The 27,153-nt window shown below is 37.0% G+C and overlaps 2 protein-coding genes across 4 annotated transcripts in view; both read right to left on the reverse strand.

The window, feature by feature from the left end:
* LOC103502874 (anaphase-promoting complex subunit 1) overlaps window positions 1-22,360 on the reverse strand; it is a 55,139-nt gene extending 32,779 nt beyond the window's left edge. The window contains exons 1-10 of one of the 3 annotated variants that reach the window (XM_008466998.3): window positions 22,031-22,360; window positions 21,758-21,821; window positions 21,147-21,231; window positions 20,472-20,758; window positions 8,724-8,829; window positions 8,474-8,634; window positions 5,088-5,275; window positions 4,924-4,993; window positions 2,428-2,595; window positions 1,837-2,327 (exon numbers count right to left, since the gene is read on the reverse strand). In XM_008466998.3, the coding sequence (XP_008465220.2) occupies window positions 1,837-2,327; window positions 2,428-2,595; window positions 4,924-4,993; window positions 5,088-5,275; window positions 8,474-8,634; window positions 8,724-8,829; window positions 20,472-20,758; window positions 21,147-21,231; window positions 21,758-21,821; window positions 22,031-22,257 (1,847 nt within the window). In that variant the 5' untranslated portion in view covers window positions 22,258-22,360. Of the gene's footprint in view, window positions 1-1,836; window positions 2,328-2,427; window positions 2,596-4,923; window positions 4,994-5,087; window positions 5,276-8,473; window positions 8,635-8,723; window positions 8,830-20,471; window positions 20,759-21,146; window positions 21,232-21,757; window positions 21,822-22,030 lie in introns of those variants that run through there. The other 2 variants (XM_051091374.1, XM_051091375.1) reach the window with 2 other exon arrangements.
* LOC127151475 (uncharacterized mitochondrial protein AtMg00810-like) lies at window positions 14,829-19,766 on the reverse strand. Its single transcript, XM_051091376.1, has 2 exons — window positions 18,354-19,766; window positions 14,829-18,033 (listed from the first exon to the last, which is right to left on the reverse strand). Exon 2 carries the CDS (start codon window positions 16,097-16,099, stop codon window positions 14,936-14,938), a length of 1,164 nt encoding a protein of 387 aa, XP_050947333.1. The 5' UTR covers window positions 16,100-18,033; window positions 18,354-19,766; the 3' UTR covers window positions 14,829-14,935.
* Window positions 22,361-27,153: the final 4,793 nt, after the last annotated feature.

Below are 27,153 nucleotides of genomic sequence, written 5' to 3' on the forward strand. Positions count from 1 at the left end.
CGGAACATATAGCATGTTTCCCTTTGTCAACAACAAGTCTTCTTCAACCCAAAACTGTCTGGTTTTGCCGGCTTTGGCTAGAGCGACTTACAGCTTGGGCAGAGGGATCCTTATGAATGAACTCCCTAATTATGTTGCGCATTGATGCATCAATTGTACTCGAATGCATGAGGCTAGCTTGTACTCAAATGCATCAATCTTAGTGTCACAATCGCAACTCTTCAAGTATGGGACGATGATTATGCGGCACTTGTTCTAACTCGGTGAACAAGTCAACCGTCTAAACAAACTCGCGGTACAATGTAGCATTCTTTCACGTTTTGAGAGAAAATGGTTTTATAAAATGTGAGAGAGAAATTCATTGAAAACATCGTTAAAGAAAGCATTGAAGACTGTCAATTGGAAAGAAAGCTTAGATTGCAAAGAGTACAACAAGGCTTGGTCGGGGATTCAACTACTATGTCTCCCCTATAGTACATTTTTAACAATTTTAGCTTTGACAAGTTTGCATATGAAAATGCTGAAACGTCACACTCTAGCTCGGCAACAACTAAATGAAAGCAATAAGCTAAACTAAGTACAAAACATAAAGATATGGTGGTTTCAGGATGTTCGGGCATGCGGCCATGGGCAAGCAATGCCTTGGACAAGCATGCTCGTGACAATCAGCAGGCCCACTAACTAGATTGACACCCACTTAGCGCCCTCAACCTCATCATATCCATCAAGCGGAAATAAAAGAAAATTCTTACTTTAAGCTCATATTAGCTAATACAGGGACAGCATAAAAGCCACAAGCCCCAAATAAAATAATCTAATTTTTCCATACAAAACATAAAAAACAGATTAGCAGCATAGAGCAAATGAAAACCAGTCCTCATTTATGCAGAAAAACTGGTTAAAGCAGAGGCCTATTCTTGTTTGCTATTCTTGTTTGTTATTCTTGTTTAAATAGGGATATGATGTTTTGAAGCTAAAGGGTGTCAACCTAGTTGAGATGCCTAGGTGCACCTCTTGATCCCCCACTTATTGTTCTTTAAGCTTCTTTATTACACTCATTCTTTAACTCTATTGTACTTTTGAGTTTTATTTTTAATAAAGAAGTTTGTCTCCATTTCAAAAACAAAACAAAATAATAATTATTTAAATTTTAGGTTAAATTACAAATTTGGTCCCTATGGTTTTAAAAATATGGAGTTTAGTCTCTATGGTTTATAAATAGAATTTAGTCCTTTTGGTTTGATAAAATCATAGAAAATGTCACACTCGTAGGGACTATTGTCAAATCATAAAGACTATATACGAGGTTTTATCAAACTATAGTATAAACTCTAACTTTCTCCAAACAATTTTTTATTTTTTAAACATAAATTATATTCATAATAAATTGATACTAACTTTATCGTCAACTAAACCTTAGTGGATAAGTAAGACTAGTTTTATGATTTATAAATATATAGTATGAAACATATTTAAACATTTTTTTAAATCCAAAATCCAATTTTTGAATCTGCCACTAAACACATATCTAAAACATAAAATACAACTTTGTTTTCATTAAATTCCTCGTTTTCAAATTTCTGTTTTTAGATTTTCTACCAAACAGGCCCTAAGAAATCACACAAATGACAAAACCTAGTTCTTTGTGTTTATAGTTTTGAAACGAGAAGCTGCAAGTCATGCACCAGAATGTATGAATAAAACTTTGCGGGAGTGACTCCCTCTCGTTAACTGGATAGCAGGTTGTTTAAATATTAAATTAAGGAGAAGCTCAAATAGACAGACAAGAGGCATAGAGTCATAAAAGAAGCAACATTCACCCAAGAAAAGAGTTACCGTTTGCGAAGCTTCTCCAGTTTCAAATTCTCATACACTGCATGCAAACAATTAAGACTATCTGCCAATAACTGAGAGTAAAATGACTTTTCTGAACTCTGAGTAGTGTCTAGAGTTTTGTAAGAACGCTCCAATTTGTGTGTATCACTTGACGTTTCATGCCATGTCCCATCAATAAAATTACGCTCCCCAAAGTTCTTGTGAAATTTGCTGCTCACAAGAAACTCCCATGATGTGTGTGGCTTCAAATTTGAACGATCTTTCTGAAGACCATTATACTTCTTGCATATTTGCATAATAACACTGCAAAAGGAGTCCCATTCTGTGGTTAAAATAGAGTTGCCCCCTGCTGAACTGGAAGATTCTCCATCTTCCCAAAGAAGACCAAAAAAATGGTTGTAAAGGGAAGTAGTAAGCCCCTCGGCCAATGCTGTAATGCAATCACTGACCAACAAGGACAGAGGACTTCTGCGTAATGAACACCTAAATATCTGGAAAACAAAATTATAGATTTGTAAAGTCAAAAAGTCCCCAAAGAAATGGGATAAGGAGATGACAAGAAAATGAACGGTTGAAAACATAGCAGCCTACCTGACCATTGTTTGTTATTATGTTGAGACGCTCCTCAACAGCATCAGTCAACCCAATTATTTTAGAGTCGTGGGAAAAAGTTGCTGTATCAGGAAGCTCTGAAATGTGTGTTAACAGTCCTTTGCATGAAGAAGGTAGTGCGTAACGGCACAAGCATTGCTTCCCTGACTGCATATTGCAACATATTTGGTTTGAGCTTCACTTCAATGCAAACTTTAACCCACAAGAAAATAAGAAATCCACAAAAAGAAAATAAACTTATTTCATTTATTCAATGAAAAAGTCTTGTTTCCATTTCCAGAGAGAGAGATCCACAAAGAGAAAAGAGAAAGATGGGATGGGCAAAAGATTATCAGAAGCTAAGATAAATTTGAGGGAAAAAAACGATACATGAAAAAGTATTTTACTAGTTTCTGTGGCCAGAAAATTTCTTATTAAGAAAAAGAAGTACATATAAGGATGATCATTTCTCCATTTAGCTTTTAAGTAAAACTCGTATTATTGTTGACAAAAGGTTTTAAATGCTGAAAAAACTGAATACCAAACCCTTTCTTTTAGATTAAGAAGAAATAACTAGCATTAACGGAATCAAAATTTCAACACGAAGTGATTGCAACATCTGACTCAATCCCCATAAACCTGGGGGAATCACCTACTAATTCCTCAACATGAAAGGAGGAACCAGGAGGGAAGACTACTTTTAAACGATTAAAGTGCATAAAAAGGTTCACTATGAGTGAATTGTTTTTTCTTTTTCAAGATAAGTTCCCATTCCACTTAATCGGCCAAATCATTCTTTCCCTGATTTTGATACCATTGAAGTCCCGAGTTCAAGCCCGAGGATGAGCCTTTTGCAATTTCTTCTTTGTCCCATAAAAGTCTAACACAACCCCAGCCCTCCAGACCTTTTTTTCTGTTTCACATCGATAACCCTCCCCTCGTGAATGAGGGAGAGACTAGATGTCAATGACTTTAGCTACAGAGAATTCATCTAAATGGGGATAATATTTTCCTCTATTAGTTATCACACTTTATAAAATAATTGATTGTTTTTTATTTATTTCAAAATATCCTTTTTACTTAAAATAAGTAATTTTGAATTTCATATTGTGTATCCCATTTTTTTTAAAATTGAACTCTCTAAAAGTATGAGACAATAGCAAATAATATCAGATTTTGTACTGAAAATAGCAAATATATAGTGCTATTAAGCTATGATTTTTTTTATTTAAATTACAGTTAACAATCTAATACCAAAATATAAATTGGTTTTGCTCTTTATATCAAATATAAATGAAAACCAAAAGAAATAAATATTTTAATTTATTTTCAGTTATTTTAAAGAAGAAACTATTAGGTAAATAAAAAGAAAAGAAAATCTACTTGTTATTCTAAGATACATTATCCTTTTTTCACATATATGTAGAAAAGCCAATCATAGATTACAGTTAACAAACTAATACCAAAATGTCCTAAAAAAACTATTATAAAGAAGGCTAAAATGTTGTTTTGGTCCCTATACTTTCGGTTTCGATCCATTTTAGTGTCTGTGGTTTCCATCAATTTTAAAATTTAGTACTTCAAAGTTAATTTTTATTGAAGTTAGTTAAATAACAATAACAATAATAATGTTCATACAAGAAAATACAAATAATAATAATAATAATTTCATAAAAAAATAGTGTTGTATATTTCCAAAACTTATAAAGGGAATGCTAATAGAAATTGAACCTTTTTACGAAAAAGTTCAATAAGTTCTATAGTAAACTAACAATCATTACTGTTCAAAAATTTTAATATAAGTACGGAGACTAAAATTAAACATTTGAAAATATAGGAACTGATACGGAAGAAAATCCAAGATCATTATAAAATTATGCATTCAAAATTGTCATTACACAAAGTTGTGCCTGAAGTTTTGGATCTCCCAAGTATATATCATGTGTTTGAAATTGTGTTCATAGATACGAATTTAAACCCCTCAACTTAAAGTTCAAGATCTGCCACTATGATTCTATCAATGTCTAAACAATTTAAGATGTGCTCACTACAATGAGCACGATGACATTCCTGCCTCTAACTTTCAGCCAACGTAAAAGTTAAGATGCTCATCTTAGCTAGAAGAAATTTTCAACATTTCTTGCCTACCAATTTTCCAATAGGCTGTCCTTAGTCTCAAAAAAAAAAAAAAGAACATGCGTGGTGGTGGTGATGGTTGATGGCCTTCCTTTCATCAAAGGAAAGAAAAATATGCTTCCACCTTAGAAATGGAGAACCTAACCAAAAAGGAATTCTTCGCACATACAACATAGCATGAGTAGGGATGAAGGAAGAGATTTTCCTAAAATTGTTATTAAAAAAAACACGTAGATGCAAGTAGAGACAATTAAAAAATCGAAAACATTGCTTCAACTAAATCAAAGGATGTAACAGAAAGGAGAGAGGAGGGGAAAAGGGTCCCAACCATTCACTAAAATAAGCACTAGTAGAACTTACATAAAGAAAAAGAGTACTGTCTGGGGCCAAAGTTATGATGTCTGAATAAGGTAGAAGGCCCACCATAACTCTGAAAAGGGAAGAAACGAGATGAAGCTTATCTTCACATAGTGGTAATGCCAATTGTTAAAGGAAAAATAAACAAAAAAGAGTAATTACTCTACCTTGGACGTGTTACACGCACAGATGCAGCCGCAACGGCCGATATGCTCCAACTCATGTCAGGTTTAACGTCAAAGAGAATCTCATTATTTATTTCAGCACTTTGAAGCCTTATACAAAACAATTTCTTTTGTTCTTTATGAAGAAAACATATAATAGGAGAAGCATCATCGTCCGTCGCCAAAAAGACCTAGTTAATAATTTTCACAAAAAGTCAACGCAAGAAGAGAACAAAATCATAAAAATAATAGTATACACACAAAGAGATAAAACATTGCAATTTAAAATATATATATTATTGAAAGTAAAGACGAAGAAAGAACATAAGGTCAAGGTGGAATCCCTTGTACAAGGAGAAAAACCACGATATAGATGTTTCTAATAATTTTTTGAAATAAAGGTACAAGGGGGAAATATTTGTAGGCAACACGAGACTTATTAAAGAATAAAATTAGCGCAAAGTAAATTACACAACTACCCAAGAGTTCAACATGACCGAAACACACTATTTCTAACACTCCCCTTCAAGTTGGGACATAAATGTCGAAAAGATCCAACTTGCTAACACATGAATCAAAGCTTTGTCTGAGGAGCCCCTTAGTGAGTATATCAACAATCTATTGGCTCGAGGGTATGTAAAGGATGCAGGTGTCACCATTGTCCAGCCTCTCTTTGATAAAGTGTCTATCAATCTCCACGTGTTTAGTTTGGTCATATTGGACCGGGTTATTGGCAATGCTAATAACTGCCTTCTTATCGCAAAATAGTTTCATAGACACCTCATAGTCCTAATGAAAATCAGACAACCGAAGCCAGATTTTCTCACAGATTCCCAAACTCATAGCCCTGTATTCAGCTTCAACGCTGCTTCTAGCCACAACTCCTTGCTTCTTACTTCTTCAAGCAACAAGATTGCCTCACACGAAGGTGCAGTATCCCAAGGTGAATTTTCTATCAACCATAGACCTTGCCCGATCAAAATCAGTATAGGCCTCAATACACCTTCTCTCAATCTTCTTAAACCTCAACCCTTTACCAAAAGTTTCTTTTAAATACCTTAGAATTTTGTTAGCTACCTCCACGTGGTTTTCATAAGAAGCCTGCATGAACTGGCTAGCGATGCTCACAGCATAAGAGATGTTAGGCCTAGTGTAAGATAAGTAAATCAACTTTTCCACCACACATTGATATTTTTCTTTATCAACAGGAATTCTGTTACCTAAATTTCTGAGTTTGGCATTGAACTCAATGAGCGTATCAGGAAAACGACATCCTGTCATACCTGTTTCAACTAATAAATCAAGAGTGTACTTTCTGTGGGACACGAAGATGCCTTCTTTGAATCTAGCAACCTCCATCCCAAGGAAGTACTTCAAGTTCCCCAAGTCTTTAATTTCAAACTCCCTCATCTTCTTCTTTAGTTGGATGATCTCAATGACCTCATCCCCAAATAGCACGATGTCATCGACAAAGACAATCAATACTGCAATTTTCCCAGTCTTGGAGACTTTTGTGAACAAAGTGTGATTGAAGTGGCCCTGATTGTGCCCCTGAGACTTGACAAAAGTAGTAAATATGTCAAACCAAGTTCTTGGTAACTGTTTCAACCCGTACAAAGACTTTCGAAGCTTGCAAACCTAATTATCAAACTGAGCTTCAAATCCTAGTAGAGGACTCGAGTACACTTCCTCTTCTAAAACTCCATCCAGGAACGCATTCTTAACATCAAGTTGATACGGGGTCAGTCTTTATTCACAGCAACTGACCGCAAGACTCTAACAGTGCTTAACTTTGCAACAGGAGAAAATGTCTCAAAATAGTCAACCTCATAAGTTTAAGTGAACCCTTTTGCAACTAACCTAGTCTTATGTCTCAAAGGTATTATTTGCTCTGTACTTGAGTGTAAACACCCATTTGTATCCCACAATCCTGAAGTACTGTATGCCATCGCTGGGACAATTCCAAACAATTTCTCTATATAGGTCTATTTCCAGCCAGATAAGTGTGTTAAAAAAGGATGTCACATCCATTGTCCCCTGTTTGCATTCATGAACTTGCTTTTGCAGAGTGTCTAAACGAGAGGCATAATGATGCTTGGAATACAATTTCTGATTCGTGTCCCAAATATCCTTAGTAGTTGCAAGATACAGAAAAGGCTTACTGATCTGTTGTTCCATACTATTGGTCAATGTGGACCGAATAAGAGAATCTTCCCCTTTCCAGTACTATTCCTATGGGTCTCCCCGTGAGGACGAGGTATCTTGCTTGTTAGAAAGCTAAACTTGTGGCGCCCTTCAAGAATCATTTTGATAGATTGGGACCACGAAAAATAGTTTTGGCCATTCAACTTTTTCCCTGAAAAATATTCTATAGACTATGTCACTATATTAGACAAATAGGAAGAAGATAAAGAGGCGAACGAGGTTACCAGATTCTCAGAATGTATCGATGGGACTATATGAAGGCCAGGACTATGGTCGGTGGAAGTGGCTCCTAATGTCGCCTCAATTGTCGCGATTTGTTGTCGAGCATGTCCAATTGTTGCTGGGCCGGAGAGGAAGCCTGTACGTGAGGATTTGATTGTGTCGAAGGCTCACCAACCTCAAAGTTGAGGGGATGTGAGGATTTCTAACCTCGGGATGAGAGTTAAGATTTGCAGCTGAAACAGTGGGTGGCACAGCTGGACATTGGTCTACGGCTGGAGGTGATTGAGCGGCAGCAAGTGCAAAAGCAGCAATAGCATGTTCAAGGTCCGGTTGCGGTTGGGTTGTTGTTGGGTGGTGTCGCAACATGCGTGCATCCTGTGCATCTAAGGAAGGAGGCTGGCTAGAGAGCTGCGGCTGAAAGGTGGTGGTGGTTAGACCTCTTACAACTAGAGGAGGGAATTCCCTGAAGAGTTGCAACTGAAGGGCAGGGTTGACCGGCAGGTTCCGTAAGCGGCAGAATAGATCTTCCATGGTGACGTTGATTCGAGCATCGACGGCAACACTAATCCCAATGGCTGTCTCCTCCGTTTGGGTTCCATCAACTATCAAGAAACTAGGGTTTCATCGATATTCCGCTCTGATATCATATTGAAAGTAAAGATGAAGAAAGAACACAAGGTCTACGAGGAAACCATAGTACAAGGAGAAAAACCATGGTATAGATGTTTCTTATTATTTTCTGATAACAATAAAGGTACAAGGGAAAATATTTATAGGCAACACAAGCCTCATTAAAGAAGAAAAATTAGGACAAAGTAAATTACACAACTTCCCTTGGGCTTTCAACATGACCCAAACCCACTATTTCTAACATATATATACATAAATAGTACATATATAGAAGCCATTATGTAAATTATCATTACATAACTAAGTAGAGAATGTACCGAGTAAATTAGTACCTTACAAGCAGCGGTCGGAGCACCCTTCCCTTGCCATATTCTTTGGAAAGATAAATATTTTGGCAATACACCATCAGGGACTGCATCTGATGAGCTAGTATTTTCCATTATGTGGTTAGAATTCATGTATTGAGCAACCCATACAGAGTGTTGCATTTTCCCTACACATAAGATGACAACATAATGGTATACAAAAGCGCAGATATCTACAATGTGGAAGGAATAAATAAACCATATGAGACTAACAAACCTTTATTATAAGATGCCATTAGAGGAATCTGATCACTTGTCCAAATTGTTCTTTCATCAAATTCTTTCATGATGTTCAGTTTTCCTCTTTCCTCGATGTAGGCTGGCTGCAATAATCAATAAAATTTCTTAGGGACCTTTATTTTGGAACAGGAAACAAGTTCACTGATATTTAGAAGGTTATACAGTTTGACTTCTTTTAGGAGTTGGCAAAAAATCACCCCACAAGTAAGCTACAGTAATAGCGTAGATACCAAAAAGTACCCACATTGAGAGCTTACACAAAGAAAACCAGAACTAGGAAACACACTGAGAAGGAGCTTACAATTTAGCAACATCTATCCTTTCCTAGTTCCCTCCCACTCAAAAAAAAAAGAAAGAAAGAACTTTCTGTAGACCCCCTATCATCCAAACATGCAGTAGAAGAAAGAAAGGCAATTAAGTTTGTTAGCAAAACTGTTAACAGAAAACTGTTATGATCAGTTAGCAAAGTAAGTAGGAAATCTGTCGAAGAAGTAGTTGAATAAGTGCATTATAAATAGCCATAGAACTCCAGTGAATAGAGAGAGAAAATCTTATGAAGAAAGTCTTGTGTTAATTCTTGAAGGATAGAATAACCGAGAGAGAGAGGATTACTACTTGTAATTGAGATTTGATATCAATAAAGTGTAATTGAATACTAGTGGAGTTCTATCACATTGGTATCAGAGTTGTTCAACCCTGGGCAAAAAAAGGAAAATGGCAAAGAAAGCTAAAGAGAGGTTCGAAGCCATCGAGCAAGAAATCATCAACATCCAGACTGAATTACAGAGAATACCGATGCTAGAAGCAAAAATTACAGAACACTTAGAAAAGATAGATTCACATAATCAACATCAACAGCAACTAATTTTGCAATATATCGAAGGCATGATGAAAGGACAATCAACAACACGTGAATCAGAGGGATCGACGAGTAAAGCGAAAACAAAAGTGACAGAACCGATTAATGAAGGAAATGAGAACGAAAAGAATGGAGAAGAAAAAAACAATGATCGAAGTAAATTCAAAAAGGTCGAGATGCCCGTGTTCAACGGTGAAGATCCAGATGCGTGGCTATTTCGTGCAGATCGCTATTTCCAAATTCATAGGTTGACCGATTCTGAGAAAATGACCGTAGCAACAATCAGCTTCGAAGGACCAGCTCTAAATTGGTATAGAGCGCAAGAAGAGCGGGATAAATTCAAGGATTGGGCAAATTTAAAGAAACGATTACTTGTACGATTCCGATCAACAAGGGAAGGATCAATCTGCGGGTAGTTCTTAAGGATCCAGCAAGAATCGAGCGTGGAAGAATATTGGAACAAATTCGATAGATTAATGGCGCCGGTATCGGACTTACCAGATCGGGTGATCGAAGAGACTTTTATGGGTGGGCTTTTTCCGTGGATCAAGGCCAAAGTTGAATTTTGTAGGCCGACCGGCTTGGCCGAAATGATCTTATTGGCCCAATTAACGGAAAATCGGGAGAAAATTCGAAATGAAGCAAGTCTCAAAGGCCACAGTGGAGGTAAATACCCTTTTTACCCTTCTTCTATTTCAAAACCTAATAATTCAGTAAGCGATAAAGGAAATACCACATTCCCGATGAGAACAATCACGCTGAAGTCGAATCCGATTGGGGAAACTAAGAAGGAAGGAACATCAAAGAGATTAAGTGAGGTCGAATTTCAAGCTAGGAAGGAGAAAGGTCTCTGTTTCCGCTGCAACGAAAAATATTCTCATGATCATAAGTGCAAAAACAAGGAGCAGAGAGAGCTAAGAATGTATGTAATGAAAAGTGAAGATGAAAAGTTCAAAATAATAGAAGAAGCAAATTACGAAGAAAAAGAATTGAAAATGACTAGCATTGCAGAAGAAGATCAAGTTGTAATTGAATTATCCATCAATTCAGTTGTGGGTCTTTCTAATCCAGGTACTATGAAAGTAAGAGGAAAAATCAAAGATAGAGAGGTCGTAATACTGATAAATTGTGGAGCCACACACAATTTTGTTTCTGAAAAACTGACCAGTGAATTACAATTGATTACAAAGGATACTTCACAATATGGAGTAATCCTAGGATCTGGTGCAGCAATAAAAGGCAAAGGGATATGTGAATCAGTAGAGATAATCCTAAATGAATGGAAAGTGATAGCTGACCTATTACCATTGGAGCTAGGAGGGGTAGATGTGGTATTAGGAATGCAATGGCTGTATTCATTGGGAAACACAGAGGTTGACTGGCGAAATCTCACCATGATTTTCCTACATCAAGGGAAGAAAATCTTGATTAAAGGAGACCCGAGTTTAACCAAAGCAAGAGTTAGTCTGAAGAATATGATGAAATCATGGGAAGAATCAGATCAAGGATTCTTGATAGAGTTTCGATCAATGGAGGGAGAAAGTACTTCAATGAAAGACAGTGAAAAAGAAATCGAAGAAGTATTAACTATAGAAGAATCAATGACAGTTGTGCTAAAGAATTTGAAGACGTATTCACATGGCCAGAAAAATTACCACCGCAGAGGGATATAGAGCACCACATCCATCTAAAACAGGGGACCAATCCGGTCAACGTCCGCCCATACCGGTATGCTCACCAACAAAAAAATGAAATGGAGAAACGTGTAGAAGAGATGCTGAAGTCAGGAATCATATGTCCCAGTAATAGCCCTTACTCCAGTCCTGTCTTATTAGTAAGGAAGAAAGACGGAAGTTGGCGTTTTTGCGTTGACTATAGAGCGTTAAACAATGTCACTATTCCGGACAAATTTCCAATACCCGTGATTGAAGAGCTATTTGACGAGTTAAACGGAGCTACATGGTTCTCAAAGATCGACTTAAAGGTGGGATATCATCAGATACAAATGAGCAGCAAAGATATCGAAAAGACAGCCTTTCGAACCCATGAAGGCCATTACGAATTCATGGTAATGCCATTCGGATTAACTAACGCCCCTTCCACATTCCAATCCCTGATGAATTCGATCTTTAAATCATATCTGAGAAAGTTTGTACTGGTATTCTTCGATGATATATTAATTTACAGCAAGGATTTGGAATCTCATCTGCAACATCTTGGGCTAGCTCTACAAGTATTAAGGAAGAATGAACCATATGCGAATCAGAAAAAGTGCAGTTTCGCAAAAACAAAGGTTGATTACTTGGGGCATATCATTTCAGGAAAAGGAGTAGAAGTTGATCCGGAAAAAATTCGAGCAATAAAAGAGTGGCCAACACCGAAAAATGTAAGGGAAGTACGAGGATTCTTAGGCCTAACAGGCTACTATAGAAAATTTGTACAACATTATGGTTCAATAGCTGCACCATTAACACAATTGCTGAAACTTGGAGGATTCAAGTGGAATAAAGACGCAGAAGAAGCATTCTTGAAGTTACAAAATGCAATGATGACATTACCAATACTAGCACTACCAGATTTTAATGCCATCTTTGAAGTAGAAACAGATGCTTCAGGTTATGGGGTTGGAGCCGTGCTTATGCAATCCAAACGTCCCATAGCTTACTTCAGTCACACTTTAGCAATACGTGATAGAGCTAAACCAGTCTATGAAAGGGAATTAATGGCAGTTATCCTAGCTGTCCAGAGATGGAGACCTTATCTGCTCAGCAGAAAATTCTTAGTGAAAACAGATCAAAGGTCATTGAAATTCCTGCTAGAACAAAGAATAATTCAGCCCCAATATCAAAAATGGATAGCTAAGCTCTTAGGCTACTCATTTGAAGTAGTTTACAAACCCGGACTCGAAAACAAGGCTGCTGATGCTCTATCAAGAACACCACCTACTGTACAATAATACAGTTTAACAGCACCGACATTGATTGACTTAACGAGGATCAAAGAGGAAGTAGAAAAGGATGAACAACTGCAGAAAATAGTTGCTGAATTAAAAGAAGAAAATGAAAGGGAAATAAGTTTTCCATCCAACAAGGTATGCTGAAATACAAAGACAGACTAGTGATAAGCAAGACTTCCACATTACTTCCTACAATTCTGCATACCTATCATGACTCGATATTTGGAGGACATTCCGGTTTCCTCAGAACTTACAAAAGATTAGCTGGAGAATTATATTGGGAAGGGATGAAACAGGATGTAAAAAGATACTGTGAGCAGTGCTTAATATGTCAAAAGAATAAATCATTAGCTCTATCACCAGCCGGACTGTTATTACCATTGGAAGTACCGAACAGCGTATGGAGTGATATTTCTATGGATTTCATAGAGGGTCTCCCTCCAATGGGTTTGAAACTATTTTCGCGGTCGTAGATCGCTTTAGCAAATATGGCCACTTCCTAATGATGAAGCATCCATATACAGCGAAATCAGTGGCTGATCTATTCACTAAAGAAATAGTAAGATTACATGGATACCCGAAGTCTATAGTGTCAGATAGAGACAAAATCTTTCTAAGTCACTTTTGGAAAGAACTCTTTAAGATGGCGGGTACTAAGTTGCATAGAAGCACGGCATACCACCCACAATCAGACGGTCAGACAGAAGTCGTAAATAGAGGCATTGAAACATATTTGCGCTGCTTTTGTGGCGAAAGACCGAAACAGTGGGTCAAATGGTTACATTGGGCAGAATATTGGTACAACACTACATTTCAAAGATCATTGGGAATTACACCTTTTCAGGCTGTATACGGTAGATTGCCACCCCCACTGGCTTACTTTGGAGACCGGGATACTCCTAGCACTGCACTAGATGAACAACTGAAAGAAAGAGATATAACATTGGAAGCACTAAAAGAGCATTTGAAGTTTGCTCAAGAAAAGATGAAAAGAAGCGCAGATCAAAAGAGAAGAGACGTAGAATATGAAGTGGGTGATATGGTCTTCTTAAAGATAAGACCTTATAGGCAAGTCTCATTACGTAAAAGAAGAAATGAGAAGCTAGCTCCAAAGTTCTTTGGACCCTACAAAATTATAGAAAAGATTGGTCCAGAAGAAATGAGAAGCTAGCTCCAAAGTTCTTTGGACCCTACAAAATTATAGAAAAGATTGGTCCAGTAGCATATAAACTGGAACTGCCAGCATCATCATCCATTCACCCAGTTTTTCATGTATCACAATTAAAAAAGTTGAAAGGAGAACATCAAGTTGAAGTAGCTGAGCGGCCCTACGTAACAGAAAATCATGAATGGCAAGAGATTCCGGAAGAAATCTGTGGATACCAAAAGAACAAGGTGGCTGGTTGGGATGTTTTAGTTAAATGGAAAGGATTGTCGAGAAAGGAGACAACGTGGGAGGACTACGATGAAATTCAGCAACGATATCCTGAGCTTCACCTTGAGGACAAGGTGAATTTGGAGAAGGGGTGTAATGATAGACCCCTTATCATCCAAACATGCAGTAGAAGAAAGAAAGGCAATTAAGTTTGTTAGCAAAACTGTTAACAGAAAACTGTTATGATCAGTTAACAAAGTAAGTAGGAAATCTGTTGAAGAAATAGTTGAATAAGTGCATTATAAATAGCCATAGAACTCCAGTGAATAGAGAGAGAAAATCTTATGAAGAAAGTCTTGTGTTAATTCTTGAAAGATAGAATAACCGAGAGAGAGAGGATTACTACTTGTAATTGAGATTTGATATCAATAAAGTGTAATTGAATACCAGTGGAGTTCCATCACTTTCCTTTAGAAAATCTTGGTTTCTTACCAAAACACTGAAACGATTGTTTTAATGGCACTAATCCAGCCCTCTCGAGTGCAGGAGAGATTTTCCTTAATGTCTTTCTTAGTACTTTTTTCTCTATAATAAAACTCACTTGCATTTTGATTTCCATAACCACCAGTCATCTTGGAAAATTTTCTTTTCTGTTAAAATTTACTTTTCCAAGGGCTGACCTTCACCCCATAATGCGACCCTTCAAATTTTTCAGTTTCCACAAAATTTTGAAGTAGAATTTTAGTGCTCTATTAGCCACCTATCCTTATTATTGAAAGCAATTAACAACAACCCGAGACTTACGTGGAAACCCAAGAACCGGGAGAAAAACCACGATACTTTAGTTTTTATTATTTTTCTTATGAACTGAAACAATAGGTACAAAGGGAGAATAAATAGAGTACAATAGGAATAAGAAAGGAAAAGATTTAGGAAATATTTAGAAAATAAAATCTTATATTTTATTCTTTCCAAAAGTACTAATTCTAACACTCCCCCTCAAGTTGGGAGGTAAATATCAATGAGTCCCAACTTGCTAACGCAAAGGTCGAAGTGTGGTCGGAGAAGCCCCTTGGTAAGAACATCAGCAATCTGTTGGCTTGAAGGAATGTACGGAATGCATATGCTTCCACTGTCAAGTCTTTCTTTGATGAAATGCCGATCAATCTCAACATGTTTAGTTCTATCATGTTGAACTGGGTTGTTAGCAATACTAATAGCGGCTTTATTATCACAAAAAAGCTTCAATGGTGTCTCACATTCCTGATGAAGATCTGACAAGACTTTCTGGAGCCAAATTTCCTCACATATTCCCAGACTCATAGCTCTGTATTCAGCCTCAGCACTGCTCCTGGCCACAACACTTTGCTTCTTACTCCTCCAAGTTACAAGATTGCCCCAAACAAAGGTACAATAACCAGAGGTAGACTTTCTATCAATAACAGATCCTGCCCAATCTGAGTCAGTATATGCCTCAATGGTCTTTCTATTTGTTTTTCTAAACAACAACCCTTTACCAGGTGTATTTTTCAAGTATCTCAGGATTCTGTTAACAGCTTCCATATGTTTCTCATAGGGAGCCTGCATAAACTGGCTGACAACACTCACAGCAAAGGAAATATCAGGACGAGTATGGGATAAGTAAATTAATTTACCTACAAGGCGTTGATATTGTTCTTTATCAACTGGAACTTGATCATCAGAGTTTCCTAGTTTACAGTTGAATTCAATAGGAGTATCAGCAGGACGACATCCCAACATACCTGTCTCGGTTAGCAAATCAAGGGTGTATTTTCTCTGAGACACGGAAATACCTTCTTTTGATCCAGCCACCTCCATTCCAAGGAAATATTTCAGATTTCCCAAGTCTTTGATTTCAAATTCATCACCCATTCTCTGCTTTAGTTGACTGGTTTCTGTTTGATCATCTCCAGTCAAAACAATGTCATCCACATAAACTATTAGAATAGCAATCTTTCCTGTCTTGGAAGCCTTTGTAAATAAAGTATGGTCAGAGTGCCCTTGACTATACCCTTGGGACTTGACAAAGGTAGTGAATCTGTCAAACCATGCTCTCGGAGACTGTTTCAGACCATATAGAGATTTTTGGAGTTTACACACCTGCTGACCAAATTGGGCTTCAAATCCTGGTGGGGGGCTCATGTAGACTTCCTCCACAAGGTCTCCATTCAAAAAAGCATTCTTAACATCCAGCTGCTATAGAGGCCAATCTTTGTTCACAGCAACAGATAGCAGGACTCTAACAATATTCAATTTAGCAACTGGAGAAAAAGTTTCTGAATAGTCAATACCATAGGTTTGAGTGAACCCCTTTGCAACTAACCTTGCCTTGTGTCTATCAAGCGTACCATCTGCTTTGTATTTGAGAGAGAATACCCATTTGCATCCTACAGTTTTATGTCCCTTGGGTAGAGCACAGATCTCCCAAGTTCCATTCTTTTCGAGAGCCTTCATCTCTTCCATAACAGCATTCTTCCATTCAGGACACTCTAGAGCAGTGTAGATATTTTTCGGTATTATGGTAGAGTCAAGGCTTGCTGTAAACGCTCTAAACTGTGGAGAGAGATTATCATAGGAAACATAGTTGCAAATGGGATGTTTAGTGCATGATCTGGTACCTTTTCTCAATGCAATTGGAATGTCAAGAGAGGGATCATACTCATCAAGTTTTCTTGTATGACCCTGTTCAGCTTCATCGTTACTGGTTTCTATTCTAACCTCAGTCTCATCATCACGGTTCTTTTCTTCCATATTTTCAAGAACAGCAACATCAGACTTGTCATTCTCACTATTGTATTATTAGTACAAGGTTTTGTAGGGTTTTCCATACCTTGGTCTCGAGGAGGTTCGAAATTTTGGACTGGAGCCGGCGGTTGACTAGTGGGGGACCCAACTTCCTTTCTGAGATTCCTCCTGTAATATGTTTTCCAAGGAACTTGGTTTGTGGGTAAGATTATGGGATGAGGATCAATGTCAGACACGGTAATAGGAGTAGGTTCAACAAATTCAAAGGTGTTGTTAGACTCTTCACTCACATTCTCCCCCTGAAGATGGCTAACGGGAAAGTAGGGTCGGTTTTCACATAAAGTAACGTCCATAGTGACAAAATATTTCCTAGACGGCGGGTGAAAACATTTATAACCGCGTTGGTGAAGGGGATACCCAACAAACACACAGGCCTGAGCCCGAGGGGTAAATTTGGTTTGATTAGGGCCGAAATTATGGACATAGGCGGTGCACCCAAACACACGAAGAGGAACCTCAGAAACAAGACGAGTAGAGGGGCAAGACTCCTTAAGACAATCTAAGGGAGTCTGAAGGTGGAGGATACGAGAAGGCATTCTATTGATTAAGTGAGCAGCTGTAAGAATAGCATCTCCCCACAGGTATGATGGAAGGGAAGTGGAAAGCATAAGTGAACGGGCTACTTCCACAAGGTGTCGGTTTTTTCGTTCGGCCACTCCATTTTGTTGAGGAGTGTAGGCACATGAGGTTTGGTGAACAATCCCCTTGGAGGCTAGAAATTCACTAAGGTTACGGTTTTGGAATTCCCGACCATTATCACTTCGAAGAATTGCAATTTTTGTATGAAATTGTGTTTTGATAGTATGATAGAAGTTTTGGAAAATGGATGGAACCTCGGATTTATCTGTGATAAGGTAGACCCAGGTAAGACGGGTATGGTCATCAATGAAAGTTACAAACCACCGCTTTCCCGAGGAGGTGGTGACTTTGGAAGGACCCCAAACGTCACTATGGATGAGGTTAAATGGTTGTGTAGGTTTATATGGTTGTGAGGGAAAAGAGACTCGATGTTGTTTAGCCCGGATACACACATCACAAGATAGAGAAGAGACATCAAGTTTAGAAAAAAGGTGGGGAAATAAATATTGCATATATGTGAAGTTTGGGTGGCCCAGTCGAAAATGCCACAACATACAGTCTTGTTCAGAAGTGCTAAAGTAGGATGACAGTAAACTAACCCTAGACAAAGTACTACATGAGGTATCATCATCAAGGATGTAAAGTCCCCTGCTATGCCGGGCAGTGCCAATCGTCCTCCCCGAGCTCATGTCCTGAAAATAAACCGATTCAGATAAGAAGATAGCTTTACAATGCAACTCACGAGTGATCTTGCTTATAGATAACAAATTGTAAGACAGTTTAGGGACATGCAAAACATTCTGGAGAGCAAAACCGTCAAAGGGAACTATTTGTCCTTTGCCAGCGATCGGAGCTAGAGAGCCATCGGCTATTCGGATTTTTTCATTACCGGCACACGGGGCATATGAGATAAAGTGTTCCGAAGAACCTGTCAAGTGATCTGTAGCCCCCGAGTCCAAGATCCAGGGATTCTCCCCATCAACGCTAATAAGCCCAAGGGACTGAGGCATACCTGACTGAGCAATGGCACCCAGAGTCGGAGTCTTGGTCTGGCTCGCAGTAGGATCAGTTGATTGAGAAGTGCTAGCAGGTGTAGTCTCACTAATGTAGGCACGTCCTGAGTTCTGTTTCTCGTTGGAGGACCGTTTCTTACCTCCTGGGGGACGACCGTGGAGTTTCCAACACTGATCCTTGGTGTGCCATTGTTTCTTGCAGTGCTCACACACAGGAATTGACTTCCCATTATTCTTGTCACTGTCATGATTTGAGGACCGAGCGCTAAAGGCAGCGGAGTCAATGGTAGGGGTAGTCAATACACCCATGACATTACTGCGATCCTCTTCCAGGCGGACTTCAAAACAAACTTCCATTAGGGAGGGAATAGGTCTTTGTCCGAGTATACGACCACAAACATTATCAAATTTGGGATTAAGTCCTGCAAGGAAGTCATAAACACGGTCAGCCTCTTCAAGTTTAGCATATTGTGTACTGTCATTTGGTGTGTCCCAAATTGTCTCTCTGCACAAATCCATCTCTTGCCAGAGGAGAGAGAGCTTGTTAAAATAGGTAGTTACGTCCAGGGTCCCTTGTTTGCAATTATGGACCTGTTTTCGCAGTGTATATAACCGAGAGGCATTCTGTCATTTCGAGTAAAGTGTCTGAGTTGTATCCTACAAATCTTTTGTTGTGGCTGCATATAGTAGAGGCTTGCCGATCTGTGGTTCCATACTATTAATCAGCATGGACCGAATAAGTGAGTCCTCTCCTTTCCAGAGTCGTTCCAAGGCGTCTCCTGGTGGAGGACGTACAGTCTCTCCAGTTAAGAAGCCGAACTGGTATCGACCTTCGAGGAACATCTTTATTGATTGGGACCAAGAAAAATAATTTTGACCGTTTAATTTTTCGCCTGAAAAGTTCCCTGTAGACGAACCCAAAGAGCCAGTTATATAATTTGACTGTGAATTAGGGAACGAAGTTACCGGGTTCTTGGAATACATCGGCAACTCGGTTGGTTTGGAATGCGTTGAAGATTCGCCCGCTTCAATGTCCGATCAGTTTTGGGGTTGATCAATTCCGTTACCAGAAAACAGCGGTTGCTGTAAAGAGTCAACGTACAGCTGCTGCTTACTGTACTGATTTGAAAGATTTACGGTTGAGGGTTGTTGTCTGGAGCTCATAGACGGCGCGTGAGGATGCGGATGGCCAGAAGGGTTTGACGGTTGGACATCCGACGACGCGTAGAAGGGAATGGGATGGGCGGTGACGTGAAACGGCGGCGGCGCGTGGGCCTATGCGCCGGACACGAGCGGCGCGTGGGCCTACGCGCCGGACACGAGCGGCGCGTGAATCATCTTCTGGTCAGACGGCGGCGCGTACGGCTGCGGAACCACTCCCGTTGGGTAGATCGACGGTTTCTGTAGGTTCTGGAGCAGTTTCTCCATGGCGGCGGCGTCCACGGCGGCGGCGATTCCGGTGGCGGCGGCGGTGACGGGTTCAGTTTCGATCTGGGTTTCTCCTAGGTTATTTTCTAGGGTTTCGTTATTGCTTTGCTCTGATACCATATTGAAAGCAATTAACAACAACCCGAGACTTACGTGGAAACCCGAGAACCAGGAGAAAAACCACGATACTTTAGTTTTTATTATTTTTCTTATGAACTGAAACAATAGGTACAAAGGGAGAATAAATAGAGTACAATAGGAATAAGAAAGGAAAAGATTTAGGAAATATTTAGAAAATAAAATCTTATATTTTATTCTTTCCAAAAGTACTAATTCTAACACTTATCACTTGCACCAATTTCTTAATTTATAGCAACGTGTTGACATACTGTAATGTGAAGGACCCCAAGCGAAATTGAATCTCATAACAAGAACACTCATTTGACACTAAGATCCTATTCAAGCAAGATTGAGTTGGTTCACCATGCATGTTTGACCAAGTAAATTTCCCATTAGCAAAAGGAATTTTTAAATGGCCCGAGTCTTCTAAGAAAAAATTGAATTATGAGGAAAAAACTAAAAAATAGCAAAAATAGAATAGAGATCAAAAAATATCAACAAAGGAGAGAAGAAACCACTAATAATATAGAAATAGTTCCAAGTAAAAAAGGATGGCTATTGTAAGAGACCTGTGGTGATTCTAAAGGATCCTTCAGAATCAGATGTGTGGATATAGAACTTGTGTCACCTTTGAAAACATGATCAAATGTACTAAGAAAAGAAGCACTGCTTTGTGGACTATGTCCAGTCTCTCTTCGGGCACGAGCTATATCACGTATGCCTACCAATGGGCTTGAGGATAAAAATGGAACATGAACAGGTGAATTTGTTTCAACTGCTTGTTCCATCAATAAACCAAATGGAAATGACCATATTGATGTGATGGTACGAGAAATAGGAATTGTTACAACTTCACCTGTCAAAAAAAGAAAATAGCATCTCATTTTCATTGGCCTGGAGAATTCACTTAGTAACGTTAGAGAATGAAGGGAACCAATCAAATAAAAAAGAACGATAGTTTCCCACTTTATAACTTACTATAATGGAACACGGTGCCCTATTATATAGGGCCTGGACTACCTACCATGCAGAAAGTGATATTTTTTCTTATAACAGGCATACAGTTTTAGAACTTTTTTTTTACTTTCTCTTCTTCTTTTTCTAGGATCTAACTCTATGCTTGCTACATCAGTAGTCCAATTCAAGGTAAAAAAACCCGCGAGATAAGATCTAATGCTCAAGGATGCATAAAAAAACTTAAGCAATATTCATGTATCGTATTGGGATGCCTCTTGGTCTTTCACCTGATGTGTTGTAGATTGTTAAAGAAGCAGTTTGTAGGACACAAAGAAGAGCTTCGGTCAAGTCCCCCAAACGACACCAGCAAACCTAATATTTTGAGCTAAAAATTAGAGAAGTGGTGTGAAGAAAATTAAGCATGTATAAGAAGAAACAATTCAGACAACTAGGAAATTTCAATTAGATGGTCGCCTCAAAATTATGCAACACCAGAAGAAAACGTGTGACAACGTCATCAGTTCCTATAACTTAGAAACATGTTTAAGAATCAGCACAAAATGTTGAACCTGTTGGCTTAAAGTACAACCATGAAGGTTGAGGCCCTTTCCTTTGAGTCATTGCCTCATAAGAACTCATCCCACAGCAGGCAGGAAAATGAGAAAGAATATGAAGGGGAAGAAACAGGGAAGGAACTCAGTGCACCAAAAATTAAAATCTGAGCCCGTTCAAAATTGTATGTTGAGAAACGGAATCAAGACGACAAATTATGTTAGAAACATCCAAGAGTTGCAAATTTGAGAAGGAATAAAATCAATGCCCCAATGGAAATGCTCGTACTAGATTTCAAGAGTAGGAAGGATCAGAAAACCAAAAGAAACATAACAAAAGGAATTACCTTGATAACTGGCGATGGTAAAGTAAACCTCTTAAACACTCTTGCACCAATAGACCAAATGATTCTGCCATGAACAAGAACCAAAAATAAAGAAACAATGACACACGAAGCAGAACCTCAAGAAAAGTCAGCTAGTTAAATGAATACCATTCACAAAAGCAAGACATTTCAATTCCAGTTAACTAGTTAATTATTGTTCCAAACAAATTCTGTATTCTACATTTCCACTGCAATACGCCAGGAGCTAAACTGGGAATTAGAAGTAAAATTTACCGGTTTCCTCTAATAAAGAGCTCGTGATCACTTTGATTGCTGGTGGAAAGGCAGGAAGCAATGGTACCGTCAGTTTCATCGCGCTCCCGAGCAATCTCTGGATCAAAAAGGAAGTAATCGTAGTGGTGAGGAACGGTGTGGGCGGGCTTTCCGTCAAGAGCTTCGGCGATGAGACCAAATGGCTTGAAGTTGCCGAGCACCGTGAGCTGGCGAACGCCTGGCGACATTTCGTTGTGGAGCTTCGGTGGAAGGCAACAATGGCCGCTCAGAGTGAAGTGTCGTCTTCTCTCCCGCGCTCTTTTTTCCGTAGGAAAAATAGCTTTCGTTTCCCTAAATTTTTATTTTTGTTTTTAAAACTAAAATTTTTAGTTTAATGTTAATTTTGTTGCGAAAACGAGGCAAGAAAATCGAAAAAATATATTATAAAATAATAAAATATACGGATCTTCTCAAAAATATAAAAAAGGATAAAATATTTACGCATAACAATTCCAAAAAAGAAAAAAGCAGGCGTCCATCGTGTAAAATACTGAAAATGCCTCATCAACCATGCCGTCAATAACGCACGCGTAATATATTTGTGATCGTTTAGATATGACTACAATATATATGCGATCGTTTAGATATAGTTCAATATATACGTCATCGTTTAGATATGACTATAATTTATATGCGATGGTTTAAATATGGCTACAAAGTGATCGTTTATATATGGTTATAATTTATACGCGATCGTTTAGATATGATTCAATATATACACGATCGTTTAGATATGACTATAATTTATATGTGATCGTTTAGATATGGCTACAAAGCGATCGTTTAGATATAGTTATAATTTATACGCGATTGTTTAGATATGTTACAACGCGATCGTTTATATATGACTATAATTTATCTTTTTAATTCCATCCTGTAATTTTGTTACATGTTCGTTTAGATTTGGGGACCCAAATCTAAATGATTTTTTTTATTTTTAATTCTTTTATACACGATCGTTTAGATTTCTTTACACGATCATTTACTTTTTTACATGATCGTTTACATTTGACTACTCCAATCTAAATGATTTTTTTCAAGATTCTTTATACACAATCTTTTATTTTTTTTACACGATCGTTTACATTTGGCTACTCCAATCTAAATGATTTTTTTTCAAGATTCTTTGTCTTATACACAGTCGTTTAGATTTGGTTACCCACCCAAATGTAAACGCGTAAAAAAAAAGAAAAGAAGAAAGATGATAGAAAGATTAAACAACGTAAAAAAGAATGAGAAAAGAGAAGATGTAAATATTAAATGATGTAAAAAAGAATAAAAAAAGAAGAAAGACGGTTAAAATAAATCACAAAATCAGAAATGAAAGAAATACGATGGAAAGAAATCGCAATAAAAAAAAGAAATACGATGAAAAGATTTAACGACGTAAAAAAATAATTGAAAAATAAGAAAGATGATGAAAAGAAATCGCAGGAAAAAAGAAGAGGAAAAGAAGAAAGACGATGAAAGAAATCGAATAGGAAGACGATGAAAGAAATCGCAGAGAAATCGCGAAGAAGAGAAGAGCAAACTTAGAATATTTAAAAAATGGCTAACTTTATGGGTTTGTTACACGGGTCGTAAATAGTTTGGTGTTTTGTTACATTTATGTAAGTTTCCCTAAAATATAATATAAAAGGTAAATAAATAGATAAGAAAATTAGAAAACCTTAAAATTTTTCCACTTTCTCCCTCTTTCGTATAATTCTTTGTTATCTAATTTACAACTCCACCAATGCCACTATTTATAGACAACTTAGCAAGTAGGATGTGGCATTACATAGCCACTAAAAAACCATGTTTGCTTGACATATGGCTTGGACAACTTGGCAAGTAGGATGTGGCATCACATGCCACTAAGAGACCATGTTTGCTTGACATATGGTCTGAGTGTTGGATGATAAATAGGTTGACATGTGGCTATGGCCACTAAACATACTAAGGATAATGAACATTTATATATTATATTAATATTTATAATATTCTCTCTTAAATGCCCATTACATATATAAAATATGCCTCGTTAAAATCTTACTAGGGAAAAACCCAATGGAAAAAAAATCTTAGTGAAGGAAAAAGGGTACATATTTCACATATATTTATATATATAAAAAAATTTACTTCCCTCGTGCATCGCTTAAGATATCTGAGTCACCAAATTTCAATGTTGTGCACAAAATTTTCAAAGGTTGCGGTAGATAGTGATTTTGTAAATAAGTTTGTCAGATTATCCTTTGAATAAATTTGTTGTACTGTGATATCGTCATTTTCTTCAAGATAATTAGTATAGTAAAGTTTCGGTGAAACGTGCTTTGTTCTATCACCTTTAATATAACCTCATTTTATTTTAGCTCTACATGTTGTGTTGCCTTCGTATAATGTTGTTGGAAGGAGTTTACTAGAAGACAAACCACATGATTCCTGAATATGTTGAGTTGTCGGTCTTAACCATATACATTCTCGGCTAGTCTCATGACTTGTAACAATTTCAACATGATTTAAGAAGGTAGTTGTTATGGTTCGTTTCATTGATCGTTAGGATATAGCAGTTCCTCCATATGTGAATAGATAACCTGTTTGAGATTTAGTTTTGTGTGGATCAGATAAATATCCAAAATCTGCAAAAACCAAATAGGTTAAATTTGATTTATTTGAATAAAATAATATCATATCAATTGTTCATAGGAGATAACGAAGTATATGTTTAATTTCATTCTAATGTCTTTTTGTTGGAGAGAAATTGTTTGTAGCTAATAAATTTACTGAAAATGCAATATGTTGTCTTGTATTATTAGCAAGATACATAAGTGCACCAATTGCACTATGAAATGGTACTTCTAGACCAAGTAGTTCTTCATTATTATCTCGAGGTCGAAATATATCTCTATTCACATCTAGTAAACAAAGTTGCATTGGAATGTTCAATGGATGTGTTTTATCCATATAAAATCTTTTCAAAACTTTTTTTGTATAAGTTGATCGATGAACAAAATATCCCCTCTACTAGATGCTCAATTTATAAACCAAGGCAAAAAAAAGATTTTCCAAGATGTTTCATTTCAAATTATTTCTTAAGATGTTTTATTGCCTTTAAAAGCCCTTTAGGAGTTTCAATTATATTTAAATCATCAATATATACCGTTATAATAGCAAATCATGACTATGATTTCTTTATAAAAACACACGGACATATTGAATTATTTTGATATTCTTCTTTCAACAAATATTTATTTAAGTGATTGTACCACATTCGTCCTGATCGTTTCAATCCATATAATGTTCTATGTAACTTTATTGAATATAGTTCCTAATAACTTGGTTTATATGTTTTGGGTATCTTAAATCCTTACGGGGTTTTCATATAAATATCATTATCAAGAGATCCATATAAATATGTTGTAACTACATCCATAAGATGCATGTCCATATTTTCATACATAGCCAAACCGATTAAAAATCTTAATGTGATTGCATCCACCTCCAGAGAATATATCTCCTCATAATCAATACCAGGTTTTTGCGAAAAACCTTGTGCAACTAATATTGCTTTATATAGTGTGATTTCATTATTTTTATTTATTTTCTCACAAATACCAATTTATATCTCACTACTGGTTTGACATCTTCTAGTGTTTAAACTACTGGTCCAAAAACTTGATGTTTGGAAACTGAATTTAATTCTGCCTCAATTGCTTCTTTCCTCAAAGACCAACATTTTCTCTGTTAACATTCTTCAACAGATTTTGGTTCAAAATCCTCATTTTTGGATACAATATTAAGAGCAACATTATATGCAAAAATGTTGTCAACAACTACATTAGTTCGGTCTCATCTTTTTCTTGTCATGACATAGTTTATTGAGATCTCATTATTATCCTCAGTTATTTTATTATTTTTTCGACATTTCTATTAGATGTTAAATTTTGGATTTCTTCTAGAACATTCATGTCCTTAATTGAGTTATTGATTCGATTTATTTTCCAAGGATTTATCTTTGGAACCTACTGACCTACCACGCTTCTAGTGTGTTCCAGATTCGTTAATGACAATAAGTTGTGTTGGGATATCAATCTTTGATGGGACATTTGTAGTTGTTATATGTGATTTAGTTACTTTATTTGCATCTACAAATGCATCTGGTAACTGATTTGCTATATTTTGCAAATGAATTATTTTCTAAACTTCAAGTTCATGGTGACATGTACGAGGATCTAAATGAGACAATAATGATACGTTCCATATAATTTTTTTTCCAACTTCTTAATTCTTCCCTCTAATGTTGAAAAATTTGTCTCATTAAAATGACAATCAGCAAATTGTGCAATAAATCATCACCCATCACGGGTAAAAAATATTTAATAATTGATGGAGAATTAAATCTAACATATATTTTTAGCCTCCTTTTAGGACCCATCTTAGTATGTTGTGGTGGAGCAATTGGAACATGTACTGAACATCAAAAAATTCTTAAATGAGAAATATTTGGCTAATGGTCATATGCTAACTGTAATGGCAAGTACTTGCCATAAGCTACTGACCTAATACGCACAAGTGACACAACATGCAAAATAGCATGTCCCCTACAGATGTAAGGAGTTTAGCTCTCATAAGCAAGGGTCTAGCAATTAATTGCAAACGTTCTATAAATGATTATATTAAACCATTTTGATGTTCAACACTTGCCCAATAGATATACAATTATTATCAAATGTTTGGGATGTAAATTCACCAGTATTATAATCTCAAATGTTCTTAATTGTATAATCAGGAAACTATGCTCTTAACTTAATTATTTGAGCAAGTAATTTTGCAAATGCAAGATTTCGACTTGATAATAAGCACATATGTGATCATCTGTTGGATGCGTCTATTAAGACCATAAAATACTTAAACGGTCAACTTGGTGGGTTAATCGGTCCACAAATATCACCATGAATTCGTTCAAATAATGTAGTTTATTCAATTCTCACTTTAGTTGGTGATGGTCTAATTATTAATTTGCCTTTAAAGCAAGCATCACATGACAATTCATTAGAATGAAGAATCTTTTGGTTATTCAATGAATGTCCATATGGATTTTCAAT

This window comes from Cucumis melo, chromosome 10 (assembly GCF_025177605.1).
Source record: "Cucumis melo cultivar AY chromosome 10, USDA_Cmelo_AY_1.0, whole genome shotgun sequence".
NCBI lineage: Eukaryota > Viridiplantae > Streptophyta > Magnoliopsida > Cucurbitales > Cucurbitaceae > Cucumis > Cucumis melo.